Below are 19,257 nucleotides of genomic sequence, written 5' to 3'. Positions count from 1 at the left end.
GGAAGGTATGTAGATAAGAGTCAGAGGATCCAGCCTCAACCAGCAGGAAATGCCAAAAATGAGGGCTGCCCAGCCAAGCTCTCTTCAGCCCTTATGTGCTGCTTATGCAAAAACTGGAGGGAAAAGTAGCCAAAAAAACCCCAAAACAAACAAGTGCCAAGTGCCAGCACCTCCCTGGAACTCCTGAGAAGATTCCTGGAAGTCTTTTCTCCCAGTTTCTGCATTTCTTATCCTATCCCTTTCTTCATGCTACCTGTTCCTCTTTTGCACCCACTCCTACTCAACTTCTTTTTCTTGCCTTCCTGTCTCAAGACCCTCTCAAAAGTTTACAGATATTTAAGACAGAAAGGCTCTAAAAAATTAATGGTTTTCTTAAGGCTCCAGCTGCTAGGTGAGGTACTTAAATGAGAAGTTTCTGCCTTTCCCATTTTCATTATGTTTACCAAAAAAATGCTTTCTGAATTGTTTCACATGGACGGGCTGAAAATTTTACTCCAAATAAATCTCTACAGTTCTAAAAATAAGAACTGCAGGAACATCTAAGAAAAATTATTGATTTTTTAAAACCAAAATCAGACCTGACTTGGGATTCTTTAGACTTGGCAACGCTACTCATCTCCCTGGCGATATTACCAGACCCATTCCTTCTCCTCATTACCAACTTGGTGCCTGAGGGAAAGGCCATTTTTTAACAGTTTTCTCAGGACTGTCTCCTCGTTGTCCTGAATTGCTCTGCAGGACAATTGCAGTTTTCTACATTTCCAACCCAGATGGTGCATGCCTGGAGAATGACTTAGTCTCTGGGGAATAGTGCTATCACACCCCACCATTCTTTGCCTTACCATGGCACAATGAGATTTGAGGGGTTGTGTGGTAACAGCAAAGCTCCTCTTCAACACTTCTACAGTTCCATAGCAAGAGAGTTGAAACTCCATTACTTGTCTACCCTTAAAAACAGCAATATCATGGTTTTGCTGAGGTTTAATATCTACCTTCCCCACAATGTCTGTTTGAGAAAATTTCACGTTTCTGGTTCAGAATAACGCTCAAAAAAACTTTACATTTCAAAAAATTAGGAGAATTGGATAGCTTGATGTAAATAATGCCCACTAGGACTGCAAAGTTTAAGTAATATAATTGAATAGAAATATTTTATAGGGAAATTTAGTTTTTAAAAGAAAATCAGTACAGAAGTGCGACTCCATTTTTCATGCAGCAACTCAAATAATTCTGTAATTAAATTCCATTCAGAGATCCCATTGGTTTTACAGCAGTCTATGTTTTAACTTCACTTTCTAACAGCTCAGTACAGCTAAATTTGCAGAACATCACTATTTATGAAACTGCACTGAAATCACAAAACCAGTCTATACAAAGAAATAAAAACTCTGCAAATTCTTTCAGATACTCTACTAAAGAGTATTTCTGCAAACAAAGATAGGCATAGCTGGAAAATTAATTTATCAAGCCTGCTGCAAGCTGCAAATGCTGATACACTTGTCGATAGCTAAAGGCTTCCTTAATCAACTAACAAAAAGGGATGATAAAAGGTTAGTCTCAGGAAAACACTACAGGAAACTGTAAATTATATATGGAGATGCTTAACAGGAGAAAATAAGCTCCTTTTAAGAAGCAGCAGTGGAATTATTTGATTTCATTTTCCACTTTCAATCCATGCAGCCAGTCCTTCCATTTCCAACATGAACATTTTAATGTAATTCACATTATTGATAATTCAGATTTACTCACTGCTACCTAATAATTATAGAAAGAATTCTTATATATACCAAGTGATATGTTTTTTAATAAACTTGCAGAATTTAATCACCAGGCAAATAATTTTTATGGCTTCAAACAGATGTTTACTTTCTAAATATCTATCCAGTTAAAACATCAGAGCATTTATTTTTTACATACAAAAAGTGCAGGAAAGATGGAATAGCAAAGCACTACATATGCCTCAGGAGCACAAGCAGATATCATGTCATTATACTCAGCAGAGCATGTGCTACTCTGTGTTAAATGCAAGCAGGAACACTCTGGTAGTCTTGGTTCTCCAGTACTGTACCAGACTATACAGACAGAATATTTCAAGACAGCAATATAAGGCTTTGAATTAACCATGAGGGATCTAATTTCAGTATTGTGTGGGTTCACTGAGTTTAGGGCTTTGAAATTGTATTTCTCTTTCCTGAAGCTGTTTCTTGGTCTCTCTTCCCCATCTCTCCTCCCCTCTTTACAAGCAGCTGTCCCAGCACACTTGCTTCCTCAGCAATCCACCCTATTTCTCTATTGTCCACCTTTTCCTAGGAGTGCATTTGGTAATAGACAGGGAAGCAGGTATTGAACCACTCCTGCTGCAGTTGTTCAGACAACTGGATTTGTCTCTTCCAAGCAAAAGGTGGAGGCTAGACAGACATCCAAGGAGTACATGGGGTGAGACTCCTTCTTCTGGGAACCTGAGCTCATGCACTAACAGCAATTTAATCCTGGTCCTGAAAAGCTGATATGAACACACTCAACTAAGCCACCAGCTATAAATGTAAAATACCTAAGGCTTTAGCAAACTGAATGAATTGTCTTTTTTGTCCCCTTTTTATAGCCAGAGTCTCTAGCGAGCCATGGTTCAAGCAGTACTTTAGTACCATGGCTCCTGCCTCTGAAATCATCCCCTCCTCCTGTCCAGAGGCCAATGGCAGAGAAAATGCACATTGCTCAGCAACCACCCCTTGGATCTTCAGAACAAACCCTTCTTTGCCTGATTGGCTTTGCCTGTGCATACAAATTTCTTTGAACTAACCTCTAACAGAGCAGCTTCACTCTTCTATGCACAGCTAAAAATGCCCTCCTGCATCCAGAGGTACACCATAATCACTACAGTCCCCCTCCTTAAATTCCTCTGTTTCATTTCCAGGCTGAATTCTGCCTTCTTCCATCACCCCTGACGCTCAGAGCGACTCCACATTCTCAGAGCGAGTGTGGATTCACACATCTGCCGCTGAGAGCGATGTTCCTCTCCCTAGTGCTCTTCTGGAATGCCTTCCCAGCAAGTGGCCAAGCTCAATATCAATATTTGAAACCCTCCTATGGCACGAGGAGCTGCTGGGGTAATGGTGCTCAACAGACCAACAGGGCTGTCACTTCCCAAAAGCTGAAGATGCATGGAAATGGTTACTGATCGTGTTATTGAGCCATACTGGGATCATACTGCTGAAGGGATGGCCCGTGGAGAAATGGGAAACTCTTCACAAGCTCTCGGGTCACAGAGTTCATATTGTTATTCATATAAGGGCTCATATTTTTATAGGGTAACATATGCTGGGAAGCACTACAGGCTTCAGCTAATCTCCATTATCAGTCTGTGAGACCAGCGGCGAACATTATCTTCTCTAATTTAGAACTAAAGGAACTAAAATGAGGAAGAGGTTACAGCTACAGACAGATATAATAGGAAAAAGAGAAATAAACTTTGAGATCTCCTAGAGCAAATTTCCCAGCTTCTCCTTCCAGGCTGCATCACCATTTCTGATCATGCTGTTATTCTAAACCTTATACACCAACCTGGCTTGAACTACCTCCCATAACCAGCAGCTTGAAATATCATAGAAAGAGAATGAAAAAAAAAGACTTCTCATACTACAAAATTATTTATAATTGTTGATATTTTCATAAACTCCACTATGTAGCCACTAGAGGATGAAGAAGCTACATGAAATTAAATTAATTACACTTTTTAATAAAGCAATCTTTATAGATTTCATTAACTTTCTATACGGAAGGCCTACAGAAATGCTAAATAACATTATTTTTCTAATAACAACATTTTGATGCTTATTTTAGCTGAGTTTATTTAACATTTCCTGATGCTGTGAAAGTCAAATGATGCAGAAACCCCCCCCCCCCCTTCCTCCCCAGCAGTTAGAGAGACTTGGTTACTCCATTTTCCATTGCAGTGAGGATTTGAATCTTACTTTTTCTGAAAGCATCTTTAAAGAGTTCTTCAAGCTGTCTGGAGAACGCTGGCTTGCAGAACTGAGCAGCAGGTCTGCATGGCTTGATATGAGAGGCTGCAGATGACTGATGTTGCTGAAAACTTCTTTTGCCTTGGCTGTGTTTTCAGGTGAATAGTAAATACACTGGTATCCAGTGCTGTGATAACAGAGAGTCACATCATGTCAAATTCATTTCTGCCATTAACAGCAATGCTTATGGTGCTAAAAATCTTACCACTGCTTTTGCAAAAAAAAAAAAAGCCAGATGCCTGAACTTCACAGACACCACTGATCCTGCATTTAAGGGTAAAAACAAACCTTTCCTTGAACAGTAAAAGCATAAACGGCATGAAACAGCCCACCACCACATGCTCCAAGTAATACAGTGCAAAATTCCTTTGAGTGGGTGATCTGAACATAAACCCCCATGTTTTTATGTGTTTCTTTTAAACACTGTAATTCTAGAGACAGAAAATATTTGACAAAGTCAGGTAATAATATCAAAGAGCATAAGGCTCCTTATTCTTCCAACTGAGCTCCCCAAAAGAGAATTGACTGCCTCACCGAGTCTTTCCAAGTGGGCCATTAAGGTTGAATTGATCAGTGGCCCACACTGTGTTTTGATTGGCCTCAATGATGTCCAGGAAGAGACGATAAACAGAGTTATCTCCAATAAAGAACAGGCATCTGATTTGCAAGAAGAGACCCAGCAATGGGTGCGGAAGTGAATTACTTCAAAACCACACAAATGCACACTGCAAACTTCCTACTGTCCACTGTTCAAACTACTGCAATTATTTTGCAGGACTTCTCCTATCCCTCTTTCTTCTTTTCCTCCCTACAAATTATGCAATATCCTCTTACACCACTGTTCTCAAACACCACTTCAGACAGCATGCACACACCCACTGGCTCTTGCCTGCAGCCCACAGCTCCTCACCTGAACCTCTGGTACGTAACCCTTCCTTTTATAAAGCCCTGGTTTAGTCTTTCAGAGAAACTAACCAAAATCTTCTGCAGCTTCAGATTAAAACAGGAAAAAAAGAACCCAAGCCCCTCCTGGCACATCACCAATGCCAGAGGAATGTACATGCTACTCCCAGCTGGTACTGTTTGTATCTCCCTTCTCTCCTTTTTGTCTGAAGTATTTCAGTCCCTTCAGCCATTTCACCACTTTCTTTCTTTCTTAATTTGGCATACCAAGACCAAATACTGACACTTGTTCAATCCTCTGAACTTTATGCATTCGCTTTCATTTCAGTCTTTGTCCAGATCTCTTCCCTACCCCCAGTTCCCCTTTGTGCCTTTTATTGAGTGAATTCTAGTTCCTTCTCTTTAGTTTTCTACAAATTAGAAACTAAATCTTGATCAGTCCCTTCCAATTCAGCATTTTCTATGATTCTGGCAAATAAGGATAGCTTCAAGCAGTTTTAAAATGAAGGCTCTTGCTTACATATTTTGCTGAGGTATACTCTCAATACCCAATTCTAATTTTCTATTCCCCAATATCCATTCTATTTTTCTGTCTTTCACCAATGTCTTCATTCCTAGATACAATTCTTTGTAGAAGCAATCAGGATTAATGGCATATAGCTGCCATTACTACCAGCCACATCTAAATTACGACGCATCTCCAACTTACATGAGCTACTCATGTCTACTAGACCCATGTCTAGTAGAAGTCATAATTCTGAGTATTTCAGCAAAGTGAATAATATAAACTGTCCCTCCTAATGAATTAGGAAAAACAAGCAAACCTCTGTCCCTCTGAGTAATCAAGAAACTGCCACAGTTCTGCCTTTGAGGTGGAGAGCCTGTTAGTGAGATGACTTCCAGAGTCAGATCTGGCACTACATCCACTGGAACCCTCAAGCAGCAGGCTCAGTGGATAGGGCAGGGACAAAGAGCAACAGTCTATGTTAATTGCAGTGAAGACATAGTCTTAAAAGTCTTGACACTTCTCTAATTCCCCATCAGGCTTTTCCCTCCCTTTATCAAAAAGTCCTTTTTGCAGGCTGAATCTGGCTAATGCTGTTATCAAGTTCACTCCTTTCTGGGATTTCCCTCAGTCTTTAAATCCTAGATAGTTTTCACTGATCTCCCACAGCTCTAGGCTTCACTGAATATTGCAGCAGAAAAGCTACAGACACCACTTGTAAGAAAGAGGGCAGTGACACCAAAGGTGTGGGCAGTTCTCATTGCAATTAAGTAAATCATAGCTTTTAAGTAAAGGAATTAGTGAAGAGAGAATGACTCTTCAGAATGAAGTGCACTACCAGACTGGTAATTATTTGGACAATTTAAACATTTTCAGAACCCTAGAAAGCACGACACAACTTCAAATATTTAGTTCCTCTCATAATTTGAGAGCAACTTTCTCAATCCCCCTAGAAGAATGTGTAATTATTTTTCAGAAACAACACGTTTGAAGTTTCTAACTGTTGTGTTCACACTGCTGCATGTATGACTAGCTGAGGTTTTCTGTGGCCTTAGCCTTCACAAACAGATATTCCCACTCACAAGTAAGCGACATTCCCTCCTCTGCAGCTACTTTTAAAGCTTAGTGCTGCATGCAGCTCTGGTATGTAAGCACTGTTAGGCAGAAGAGAAACTTTTCACAGGTGTCCTAAGGCACAAACTGCATGAAACTTCTGCATTAGGGTAAAGGCCGCATGGGTAGGTCCAGTGCAGAATAGCAGCAGCATAATGAAAACATACCTCTCATATGTAAATTATGACTCAGGTACCTTTTGAAAACTGTATTATAATGCTTTCTGGGAAAAGTTTGAAAGCTTTCACTAAGCATATAAAACCACACTTGACCATTTCCATATATTGGCGCCATCATTAACCATAACCACATGACTGTCAGCGGTCATTTCAGTCCTAAACTTGCTTTATGGACATTCTTCAGATCACATACCAGAAACTTTTCACTTAAAAGAAAAGCCTTTCTTGCTCTCATTTCAGGTCCTATTTTTTTTTTATAATGTGCCTTTTATAAAAATTGGATATGACATTCCTGATGGTAATAAATGAGAGAAGAATTGCAAAGCCACTGTATTTTTGTAAATATTATTATACAGGACTTTCCCTTTGTGTCTGCACAAAGATTGATATTCTGTGTAATAGAAAAGACGCCAGAACTATCTTCACATACACATTTTCCACATTCTTCTGCTTGATAAACTTTCACAAAACATATGTCTCAGTCTTGTTTTTGTTTTGCAACTGCAAATGCTACCAGATAACTGTTTCTCTTTGTCTGCAAATTCCACAAGTCTAAGACTGCGCAAGAAATATATTGCAATATGCTGACACTGTTGAATATTTTGATAAACTGCTCTAATAATCAGACTGAAGGTCAAAAACACGCAAGGCAATTCTGTCACATCTAGACAGCTGCTAGGATTGGCTGAGAACTAGTCTCTTCCCACGTCCTGCATTAGGTCTTCAGCTCAGTTAGCCTAGAGAAAACGGCTGCTGAATCTGCATTTTTCCTGTTCGTTCTGTATTCTGACTGACATCGCAAGGTGTCACTTCTTCCTTCAACAAAATCTTCAGAAAATCTAGCCCCATCATAAAACAGGAAATTCAAATTGCAGAAGGTGCCCCGGGGGACACAAGGTGTCCTCAAAACACCTTTATCCAGCAAAATAAACAGGTGCATGCAAAGTAGCACTGTTGTCGCCAGAGTGAAATAAATTTGTCCATTATAAGATTGAGAATGTAGTAAGAAATGGTTCATTTTCTGAAAGGTGAGCACTGTGAGAACTGTAATGCTACTTTATATCATATAACTTTAAAGGATTATGTCTATTATATTATTTATATCTAGCGGCTTCAGTTATAAATTTTTATGATAAAAACCCACAAATCACTATTGCAACTGCATTAATCAGATAGTAAAGGAGAAAATACTTTAAGAAGTGTCTTCAGACATTTTCTTCAACAGAAAACATGTACTTTCTAGGCCCTCATATGATGGGGATGAGGCTGCCCATACCAGTTTGCTGACAGCAGAATATTAACACCGAGTTTCTCGATGCGTCTTATGTGATCAACATGATGTACGTGTTTCATTGGCAGGTTTCAGCATCAGAGGTGGTCAGGGAAATGAAAGCTTTTTGAAGATTTAACAGGGTTTTTATACTGTGTAGGGCAAGCAAGACCCCCTCAATAATACAGCTTTCAAAGCAACTAGATCTGCTGGGTTTTGTTTGATGTTAATATTAATGCCAGCTCCTATTCAACCTAGAAGTCAACAGAAGAATTGAATAATTTCCCTTTTATTCTCTATGATATTTTATCCATGAAACTTTTTTGAGCATTGACTATAATGGAATTAATTTTCTGTGGACTGTCATGGTAATTTAGATCAGAGCACTCCCTCCCTGCTTTCCCTTTGGAATGCTGTAACACTGCAGTTGGCACCATCAGCTGGAGCACTGAGCAGTCACAACTACTGAAAAAATCTGAACAGCCACAGCAACAAACACAAATACATCCAATTCTTAGGAAAAGATGTGACTAACACTTTGGCGCATGTTCAACAGTGAACAAAGCATTTGAGCTCCACAATAAACTGAAACCTTTATTTTTGATTAGTCTTATTTTGGCTTTCTGAAGAATAAGAGTAGTTTGTTTTTTCACAGCGTACTAAAAATACTTCTACCTTAGCATACACCCAGGCCTGTCAGAAATAAAGCTGCTACCTTAAGTTACAATTTCTGTATTTAAAAATTGTCTACAGATACATTCCTCTTAGCACAAGAATTGCCAAAGAGATCGCTCATTCTGAACAGCAGGTTTTCAAGTACTGATATACCTCCAGCTTCCTAAAATACAAGGAAAAAAAATCATAATTTTGAACCATTAAGGTTGCAGAGGACCTCCAAGATCATCGAGTCCAACCTTTGACAGAACAACCCCCATATCAACTAAACCGCAGCACCGAGTGCCGAGTCCTGCCTTTTCTTGAGCACTTCCAGGGATGATGACTCCACCACAAGTCCCAATGCACAAAAACCCTTTACATGAAGAAATCCTCCCAACCTGAACACCCTGCAGCACAGCTTGAGGTAATTTCCTGTGTTTACTCAAAATTGGTCTTAACACAAGAAGTAGAGCGTGTTTCAATTTTCATCAAAGCAGGGGAAAAAAGGGGAATATTTTATGAATGCAGTGTTCAATCCTACCAGATTTTAATCTTCCATTCATTCAGCAGGATAAACTGTTTTGTTATTCAGTGAGCTTATAGCATTTTAATGCAACCTTAATGGTATTTTCCCAGCTGCTGGAAAGAATACTTACTTTCGTCTTTCAGCCTCAAATTTACTCAGCAGTTTCCGGAGACCACCATTCTTAAATCCTTGGAAATGTGCTTCTGGGGCTCCCACAGTGATAACATCATACAGAGCATCTGGAATGGGAACAGAGGAACACAGACATCTGAATGCTTCTATCCCTAAATCATGGAAACACTATGACATCTATTCCACAAAAAGTAAGGACAAGTCTATATAATTTCCAGGGAATAATTGATAATCCATGTCCCAAGAAGGCCCAAGAGCTAATCAATCTTTCTATACAGCCACTGCACACTTTAAAAAGTTCATTTGATTTATGGCTATATGTAAATTATGTGCCACTGAGTAGAAGAATATTCCAGCTCTGCAGTTTACAAAGCTGACAAGTAAATTGGCCCATTGCGTATTCCACTCTATTGCCCCTTTCATTATTTAACTTGTAGTCATGTTCAAGCATTTTAGAGTCAAAAGAGACCATTTTGATGGAATAGTCTGACTGAATAATAGAGACTACTGAATCACAGCTAATAATTCCTGCATCAAGCTTGTCTCTTGGTTGAGTGAAGGCATCTCTTTGTTTAGGCATCTAATCTTGATTAAAAGATTTCAAATGACAACAAACTCACTGCATTCCCAGAGAAGTCAATTAGGCTAGTAAAAATCCCTATTCCTTTTCTAGCTTGAATTTGTTCGGATGTAATGCTACTGTACTTTCAGATATAATGGTGTTTAATGCTGAATTGGTGAGCCCTGCTCTAGGATATACACTTCTTATATATGTTTATAAACACAAAGTCAGTTGAGAAGCTACCAGAATAGGAAATAAATCATACTAATGAAATGCTTGCTGAGAAAACAATCTGTTGTCTCTTTCTGTATATACCTGGTGCCTTATGACATAGGGGATGAATTCTTTTTGTGGATATATGCTTACAGAACTGGAGGTGAAACATCATTTTTCAAAGAGCTCGTGATTGATTCTCAGGGTGGAGATGAAGATTTAATTACATCCCACACCACATAACTATTTTTTTCTAAGTTTAAAAATTTACATTTACAGTAAGTACCTGTTTTGTACCTGAACTTACTGGAGGTACAAAAGTGCAGTTCCGAATGCCTCATCTTTAAAATGCATTTCTAAAGGAAACGTTACAGGATGTTTTTTGAGAACTGTTTTATTCCTCAAAGAAGTTTCCCATGTAAATTAAAATCTAGACCTCTCCTAAAATAGAACTTGCATTGTTATGATAAATATGCCCAGAAGCATGAGCACTGTACAAATGATTCACAGTTAATGAACTATGCCTTACTTCCTGAGCTGAATCTCAGAACACATTTGCTCAAATTGATTTGAGCTCTAATGAGTTGGTGACTCTTCAATATCCACTTAAAAGGAGAAGTGACATAATTTCATTTGCCTAAGGTGAGCCTCAAGGTTCTTAAATAGCCCATTCTTTTAGGTCTTTATACAGATTATCACTAATACATATTCTTCAGCTATTAGGACTCCACTGATACTTGACAATAAGGAGGAGGAGGAGGCAGTCAGTGTCTTAAACTGGCCAGATGCAAAACAAAAACCACTTCAGTTCACCAAATCTATTTAAAACAAGCACATATTGCAAACAGAAATAAAAGCAAAGCTATGTCAATATACAGATTTAAGTTCTCTAGTATGATGAACAGAGCACAATGTGGGGTTTATCAAATGGATAAGGATACCATTGACCCATAGGAAAACAGTATTTTTCCTCAAAGCTACTCCTACTGAAAGCTTAAGCACACTTTCTCTTCCATTTCAGTACTCAATGACAACCCAAACAAAAGTTCAGGAAAAGCAAACCTATTATTATACATGTCAAACACAAAAAAACCCACATACCAATGTGTATATACAATAGATGGGATAAAAACCTATCTTGCATTCCCAAAATTAAGATATCTGATAGTGTAAGGGCTAATGACACCTCCATGGATCATTAGCTTGTTTAAATGCCACCTCCATGAATTTTTATTCTTCCCCTTCCAGCATCATTCTCCTGGTTATATTCCAGGTGTCCTTTGATATATGCCAAGCAAAGCATGAGCTGAGAAAGACCAACTTCATATCGAAGTGCTGCCTATTCCAGATCAATTAGCAATTGCTGCAAACTGCTTAGCCTGCATATATCTAATACAAGACACAGGGAAGAACATCAGTTAACTAACAGAGGCAGAGTTTTATAATTTGAAGATCCAAATTTGGAAGACAACTAGAACAATTCTAACATTTATCTCTTCCTGTACTCTTTTTGATTATCAATTAATGATGTGTGCAAAGCAAAATGGTTTTGGAGAAGAAGGGAGAAAATTCATTAAAAAGCAAAACAAAACTCCAGTACTGTAAAAGTTGTGGGTGCTTAAGTAAGTCACAGATTTCACTCAAATTCTCTTTTTATTTAGCAAATAGAACAGTGTCCTGTTCACAAAGAGGTTTTGTTGAAAAGACAACGTTAAGCTTCTGGCCCCCATTACAAACCTAAAAATCCTTTTCAGTTAATTAATTAACTTGAAAACATTAAATTAAAATCTGTGTTATCACATTATGTCACTATAAATCCCCATCTTGTTGAAATATTTGGAGGCACAATTTTTTAGTAAAACAAATAACAAAATATTGAACCAACAAGTATCTAACAGATAATTGGAAGCCCCTGTGTCCCAATTTAGAAGTGGATGTATACTCACACAGTACAAAACAGGAAATTTACCACTGTTTTTATTTCCTGTTTTACAATCTTAGATGCAGAGTGTATTAATAAGGCAAAAACCATATCAGAATGTAATTTCTGTGTTTGTAGTTACAGCAAATTTATCAGATCTCAATTGATCAACAAATTATTCACTGTGCCATTTGGTCATATATATGTATCAATATGATCTTTGATCTGTAAAGGAAGCTGCTAAAATCATATGCAAGTGGCAACAACAGAATTCTGTGTTAAAAAGAACCACAGACCATGTTAGAGAAAGTTATCCCCCTTTCCAGGAGATGTTGGAAGCTTGCAGTATTTTCACTCAACACTGAGCCAAAATAGCACATATTCTCCATTTACTTATTTGCTTGAAGTGTCATAGGAACAACATGAGCACATTCTTGGAATCTGTTTTTAGAAAAGAACTTGGAAGAAATTTAGTTAACCAGCCCCTAGTTTTCCAAGATGTGCAGTAATTGTCCACAACTTGTGGCATCAGAAGACGAGGCAGGGAAATTCCTTGCAGAGCTTTGACTTTGGATGTGATTTCTAGATTTCAGTGAAACTGTGTTTCAAAGCACACTTAGTCATACTTGGGGAATTTCTTTACCTTTCAGTCGAGGACTATGCACATGCATTCTTTGCAGATGAAGATTTATTGGGATGAATTCTAGTGTTTTTTCTCCTTTGCTACAGCTTGATTTAAAGGAAGAACCTGAAAAACAAAAGTTTAAAGAATCATTGTCTTAACCACCCAGATGTTTTTGTATTCCTTTTAAAGGGAGACAATACTTGTATGTGAGGAGTTGTCTTTAATTTACCTTCAATGCATAATTATATATTAGGAGATGAAATGTTCACTGAGTCTCAGCATGTATCCATACTGGAAGCAGCAAAGCAGCATTTAATTCACAGAGCAATCTAACTGTTTTATTCTGGGAGACAGATACTCTTCCCTGCTGTCTGAAATCAGTCTGTAGTCTGCTGGAGACAACGCAGCAGTTAATGTGCATTGTGTATATTCTGTGCTAAAACTGCGAGGTTACAGAGCTATGATGGCACTGCATTTTTCCAAGTAAGATTATTTTCTTTGAAGAAAAGTATTGTATTGAATAGGCTATGCGTTCTTCCTAGAAAGGTCAAATAAAGAAACACAAACTATCTTAAGAAAAGCTATATATTTGTTCAGAGGAGGCATGATGCCTTGGAAAAACAAAACAAAACAAATTAATATGGCTGTATATTTCCAAAACATTAGAATTTGAGTAGTTTTTTGGTAGCGTAAAGAAAAATAATTAAAGTCCGACAGCATGAAAATATAATTTACCTGAACACATTTAATACAGAATCTGTATAAAATAAAAGGGTGTAGATTAGGAAAGAGAGGTGGCCTTGTCTTCTAACTCAGGCAGCCCAACGTTCACCTAGGCCACTTTTCCAACATTCTATCATTTCGCCAACTATTAATTACTAGAACTAAAATTCCTCTCACTCAGATGGAATTTTTAAATAAGTTTTGCCAAGGTTCAGCCTTTTTTTGAAGCAAACACATAAAAAGATAAAGAAAATATTTTAAATTGTTTTTTGCTTGCCCAATCAAGACTTGCTAGTGTTTATCTGTTGAAACTGCCACAGGACTGAGCACTGAGCCTCCCAATATAAACCACTCTGCCAGAGGGCACCAACGATGCTCCAGACCAGCCAAGCATGCTCAGGCTGCTCCCTAAGTTAGGAACTTAAAATTATAATTTAATACAGATGAAGAGCACAGCCAGGAGTCAAAATTTTAGATTAGACAGGAAATCCCATGATGCAGATTGAAACAAACAAATAATTTTCAAAGTTCCACTCCCTCCCAATATCACCAAATCTGTGCTTTAGAGTTACCTGAAATTACTGGGCTTTTTGTTTCCTAACACTTATATCTTCCTGGTATATTTCCTTACAATAAAATGCTTTACATTCTCTCAAATTCTCCCATAACTGAGGATAAAAGTGTTTGCCAAAACAACTCAAATCTGAAATAGTTTTAACTTTCTTAAACATCCATTTTCAATAAATATGCTGGTAAACCAAAATTGCTGTCTAACACTAATGTGGCTTCCTCATACTTCCACAGCAATCTCTCAACTTCAAAAAGAAATTAGGTGGTCTCCTAACAGCCTTCTCCACTAAATTCCCAAATAGTTTGGTTGAGTTCAAGTGGGTATCACTCAAAAAGCCCAACGTGAGATTATTGTGCTGGGGAAGCATGAGCATATTTTGGAGAAATTTTATTTGCAGGTGCCATCTGCCCTTCTGAACAATTCAACACAAACTCAGGCGATGTTTTAGGATGAAGAAAGACACCTGCACTGGCTACACTGAACAGCAAAATGGTTTTTGGCATGCCTTGAAATATGTTGACCTGAAAAGTCTGAATTAAAATTGTACTCACATCCCTAATCTTAGCAATTTCTACTTCATAAGTACTTGAATTTCAACGTGCTCCCAACGTAACTATTTGTTCAACTACAGTATTAAATCAAATCTATGTCTGGCTCGCTTTTCTGATCTTGTATACAATCTTGTATTAGACTGCTTTGTTTTCTGATTAATGTCCCTTTCTCTTTTACATGTGCTGATTTGCTCCTCCCGGATGACCTCAGTTTCCCAGGACCACATTATTTCTCTCAAGACCCAATTAAGATGGGTCCTTTAACATTATAAACCCTTTAGAAAGCCACTTTGCACAACACAGGTCTTGCAGGGTTTATGTTTAAGAGATTATATTGTCTGTTTTTTAAAATCTCAAAATGTTCCCTCAATATCTTCCTGAATGTTATAATTATTACATTGGATCTGTCATTATCTGTATTTATTGGCTTGTTTACGACACTTTATGGAGCGCTTTCAAGATTAATTAGGCAAAGATTGAAAATACATATAGATACTATTTAAAACAGAATCAGGAAGTGCCATACTGGGCTAGACAGTAGATGCCAAAATTGGAACTGGGATATTCTGATGATGACAAACAATCATAAATACAAGAAACGTCACTTCTGCCAACAAAATGGAAATAATTATACAACATTTAGTGCAACACAAGAGCTTTTTCCCCCACCAAATATTTAAGCAGCTGACCGACTGCTTTCAAAAAGGTGACTTTCAGTTAGAGACTGGTTTTTTTTAATACACTCAAATCGGATTTCTCCTTTTCTGTGACCAAGATCTCTGCATCCAGCTCTGGGCTCCCAGCGCAGGAGGGACACAGACCTGCTGGAGTGAGTCCAGAGGAGGCCACAGAGATGCTGATTGGAACAGTTCAGCTTGGGAAAGAGATTTCAGGCTGATGCAATTGCAACCTTACTGCCTCAGTACCTGGAGGGAGCTTACAATAAAAGCTGGAGCGGAACTTTCTACAAGATCATGTGATGACAGGACAAGGGGATTCAAACTTAAATGAGGAGATCTGGATTAGACATAAGGAAGAAATTCTTTAATGTGGAGGGAGGTGAGACACTGGAACAGGCTGCCCAGAGGAGCTGGGGATGCCCCATTGCTGGAAGTATTCAAGGCCAGGCTGGATGGGAGTTTGAGTAACCTGGTCCAGGTGGGCTAGAACTTGATAATCTTTAAGGTCCCTTCCAATCCAAACCATCCTTTGATTCTAAGATTTTTATGTATTTTATTCCCACTGAATATGCCAGTATTTTATAGCTAACAATCTAGTAAGCTCTGAAAGGTTCCAGATAAAATCACAGATTCCCACCTGTATGCTTCCCAAGCTCTGCCAGAGTGTCCTGGTACATGCTCAGCAACTGATCACAGTGAGCAATTACACTTTTGCGCATGTTGTCCCAGTGAGGAGCAAGCTCTCCCAGGTCTTTAAGCTCCTGATTCCTGTACCAAAAAGCAAAAAGGGAAGGCGCTAATTAACTCATTAATCTATCAAGGTTCATCCAAATTAATCTAAAACAAGTTTGCTACAAAACATCAGAAAGATTTCTAATTGAAATAAAATCCATTTTCGGACTGCTTGTGAGATCTGCTTTTCATCTCTCTTTTACAAGTAAACAATAAATTATGTCAGTAGATAATGCAGTAACTTTTGTGCTCAAAACTCATCTGGTATAAATGCAGTAACCTTCAAAATGAAATACCACTTCTTTCATGAAGGAAAGAAGGCTTCCAGGCTCCAGAGAGTTGTGCTCAGAGCAAGTAACTTTATCTCAAGAGATATTAAACAACATTGGAAAGAATATAAAGTTTCTTTTTCCTGCAAAACTTTCAGTATGGTTGTTTTGATGCACTACTCTTTGTATACTTTCATAAACATTTCATAAACACATATTTCTAGCAGTGTTTCTACAAATTCAGTTTAATCAACACATCAGCTCTCACCACATTTCTTCAGGATTCAAAACAAAATATACACAAAAAATCCCAACACCTGCTCCCTAAAATGTCATGTCCAGTGTTCATCAGGTCAAAAAAGTACTGCTGTGGTAACCAAACAGGTCACTGGAAATCCAAAAGGAAATCCTTTAGTAAATTATCAGTTTTCCTGTACACTCCTGAGAGCTGACCTGAGTGAAATAGAGATCATCTGAATTTCCTGCACAAACAAGCTTAGTATTTTGGGCTTTCTGTTTGGTTTTTCCTCTTGCAGAGGAAGTTTCTCCTGTATCTCTCCCAAAGCCATTTTGTGGGACCTGCTTTTAAGGAAAATAAAAGATCTTCAGTCAGTCTTCAAACATCTGGAATTTAACAGGAGAAAATGTTTGCAACACAACCAGTTTTCATTATTTTCCTTGGAGCATCAAGAAGAGTGTTCCACTGTAATTCTTGGAAGTCTCCAAAAAGTCTTCCAGAAGACAGTTCTTGCATACAGAAAAATTATGTAAGAAAAAGCAAAAATAGGGTAGAAGAGGTGGAAAGAGGGAGGAAAGGACCAGTGAGCTTGCAGCGCAGGAACACAGAGCTCACTTATGTGAGCAGCAGATCTGACCATTAGTCAAAAAAGCCTTAAAATGACTTCTTAAATGGAACAGCAACACACTGGTGGTGCTTTCCCCATCATTATTAGCTTTGCATTAGTGTGAGCAGTGCAGTCAGAACAAGCTCCATAGGCAGACCTCTGCTCCTGGTGTAGGTGACAATCAAAACCAGAGAGACTGCACTGGAAGCGGAATTAAAGCATTGCATTTGTACATGTTCTTGAAAATATCAACATGGAAACAAAGACACAACACGTGGACTTGCTGACAGTCTATGTTAACGATATTATTACTTTCTGCCATTTAATTGCTCCTGAAGCTGAACCAATTAAACTTTCCTCCAGCAATACAAACTGGTAATGCTGTAGCATAAGAACAATCTGTCACGAAGGGATTTGAGAGGATAAACCAAACATTCTCAGGGACCATTTTCTTTGCCAGTTTTTAGCAGTATAACATGAGGTTCCCTTTCAATTAAAATCTTAGGGCTTCCTTCTCAGCAAAGTGTGTAAAATTTGTCAGGGTATGCAATTTTGTTTATGTGCAGCGATAATGTTTTGGCCCTTAATATTTATGGTGTCTGATTTAATAGTTTTAGCAACAATGTTTGGACCTGGCTGGCTTCCAAAACTTTACTACTCCTTCTGTATAGGAATAGAGTATTCTATCCAAGAACTACATCCCTGCCTCCATCTAAGCTCATGCCTGGAGCTGCTGGTCTCAAACTGAAGTTTGAGAGTTAACTCCACTGACATCAATAGCAATGGGAATATTAATTTTAATAGGTCTTCAAGAAATATCAAATCCTGTCCCCATTACTGGTGACAAGGTTGGTATTTGTTTCTCCTCAGAAACATGTACAAATCAATGAAGTAAAAATTCAGTCTTCAATATGTGGCAAAAAAAGACACATCAACAATGCTTAAAGTGAGAGTACAGCGCTATAGCAATCTAGAGCATACACAGCGTGGAAATTTTAAAGACTACGATTTCTGAATTTATTTGCATTTTAAACTCCAGCAAAATCAAAACCATTAGAAAACAGGATTATATGGCAGACACTTCCATAGAAAACAGTCTCATAGCCTCACTTTATATCTATTTCTTTTTCTAATGAAATTATAGAAGACAGAGCATTTAAATTGGATTTATGTCTCGTGGTCTTTTTACAGTTTATCACTGCTGTTGTTGACTCCATAAAATTCTGAGTTATGAATGAAAAAAGAGTTGTCTTTTCTATATCTAAACTCCATCAACAATACTCCACAGTACCAAGCTTTATTATTATTACATGAAAGGCCTTTTCTAAAAGTACACAGAGTGGAAAAACCATAATATTTTCCATTTTTGAAAAAGTTTACAGTTCACACTAATACAATTGTTGAAATTTTTAATAATATTTTAATACTTTAATGTTAACTTATTTCATTGAATAACTTTAAAAATCCACTTCAACCAGTAACTGTGTCAAACAACAATTGTGCTATTAAAAAGCACATAAGCTGAAAATGCTGTATGAAGGCCAAGTAGCAATTTTTTATACATACAGCTTCAAAAATCTAATGATGTGTTTCCTAGTAAAGCAAACATGACAAATTCAAAACCTAGAAGACTAAGTGATTTTGGCCTCCGCTAAGCAAAATGAGCTTCTGAAATCTACTTTTGCAAAACATCAGTGCGCGAGGGCGTACACGGCCCTAAGTCCGGCTAGCTGAAGGGGTAAAGTGGCCGACGCCCCTGCGCATCTGAGGCCAGCCCCCCTTGGCGTCCTGGCCTCGGGCTGGGCTGGATTGCGGACTTGGGTTCGCGCTGGACGAGACGAGAGAGGAGGCGACCACTTGCTGGGGGTAAAACGTCGGTTTATTGAAGAGCCCACATGCAGCACAGGGCAAACCAACAGGTGGAAAAACCCACAGCAAAAATGGCCCCGAACACGGGGGGAGACAGAGTTTTACAGGGAAGGGGTGGAGACGGGAGGGGAAGCCCAGCTAACCAATAGGGGAACATGTGGGGAGGTACATAAGAAAACTGACACAAGAACTTATCCAATAAGGAGGGGCCCTGGGACGCCAGCCAACTATGACCCCAGAGAGAAGAATGTTCTCGAAAGCAGGGAGGAGTGGGGGGTGATTGACTGGGCCCAGGGAGGAGGAAAACTTTACTTATATGGTGGGATAAGGGAGGAGCAGTTATGTAACTTGAGAGATTGACAAATAAGGGGGACAGGGGTAACCGTGGT

At 38.4% G+C, this 19,257-nt stretch overlaps 1 protein-coding gene across 1 annotated transcript in view; it reads right to left on the bottom strand.

Moving 5' to 3' along the window:
* LOC128949960 (inositol polyphosphate 4-phosphatase type II-like) overlaps positions 1–19,257 on the bottom strand; it is a gene marked incomplete at its 5' end in the record, with an annotated part of 107,856 nt that overhangs the window by 61,510 nt on the left and 27,089 nt on the right. Inside the window, 4 exons of the mRNA XM_054294853.1 lie at positions 3,972–4,149; positions 9,306–9,414; positions 12,647–12,751; positions 15,791–15,921. Of these exons, the coding sequence (XP_054150828.1) occupies positions 3,972–4,149; positions 9,306–9,414; positions 12,647–12,751; positions 15,791–15,921 (523 nt within the window). The remainder of the gene's footprint in view (positions 1–3,971; positions 4,150–9,305; positions 9,415–12,646; positions 12,752–15,790; positions 15,922–19,257) is intronic.

The sequence above is a fragment of the Melozone crissalis genome, unplaced genomic scaffold (genome assembly GCF_028551555.1).
Source record: "Melozone crissalis strain CALT ecotype California unplaced genomic scaffold, PUWL_Pcris_2 ptg000347l_1, whole genome shotgun sequence".
NCBI lineage: Eukaryota > Metazoa > Chordata > Aves > Passeriformes > Passerellidae > Melozone > Melozone crissalis.
Note: the sequence above shows the minus strand (reverse complement) of the source record. Positions and strands in the feature narration are given on the sequence as shown.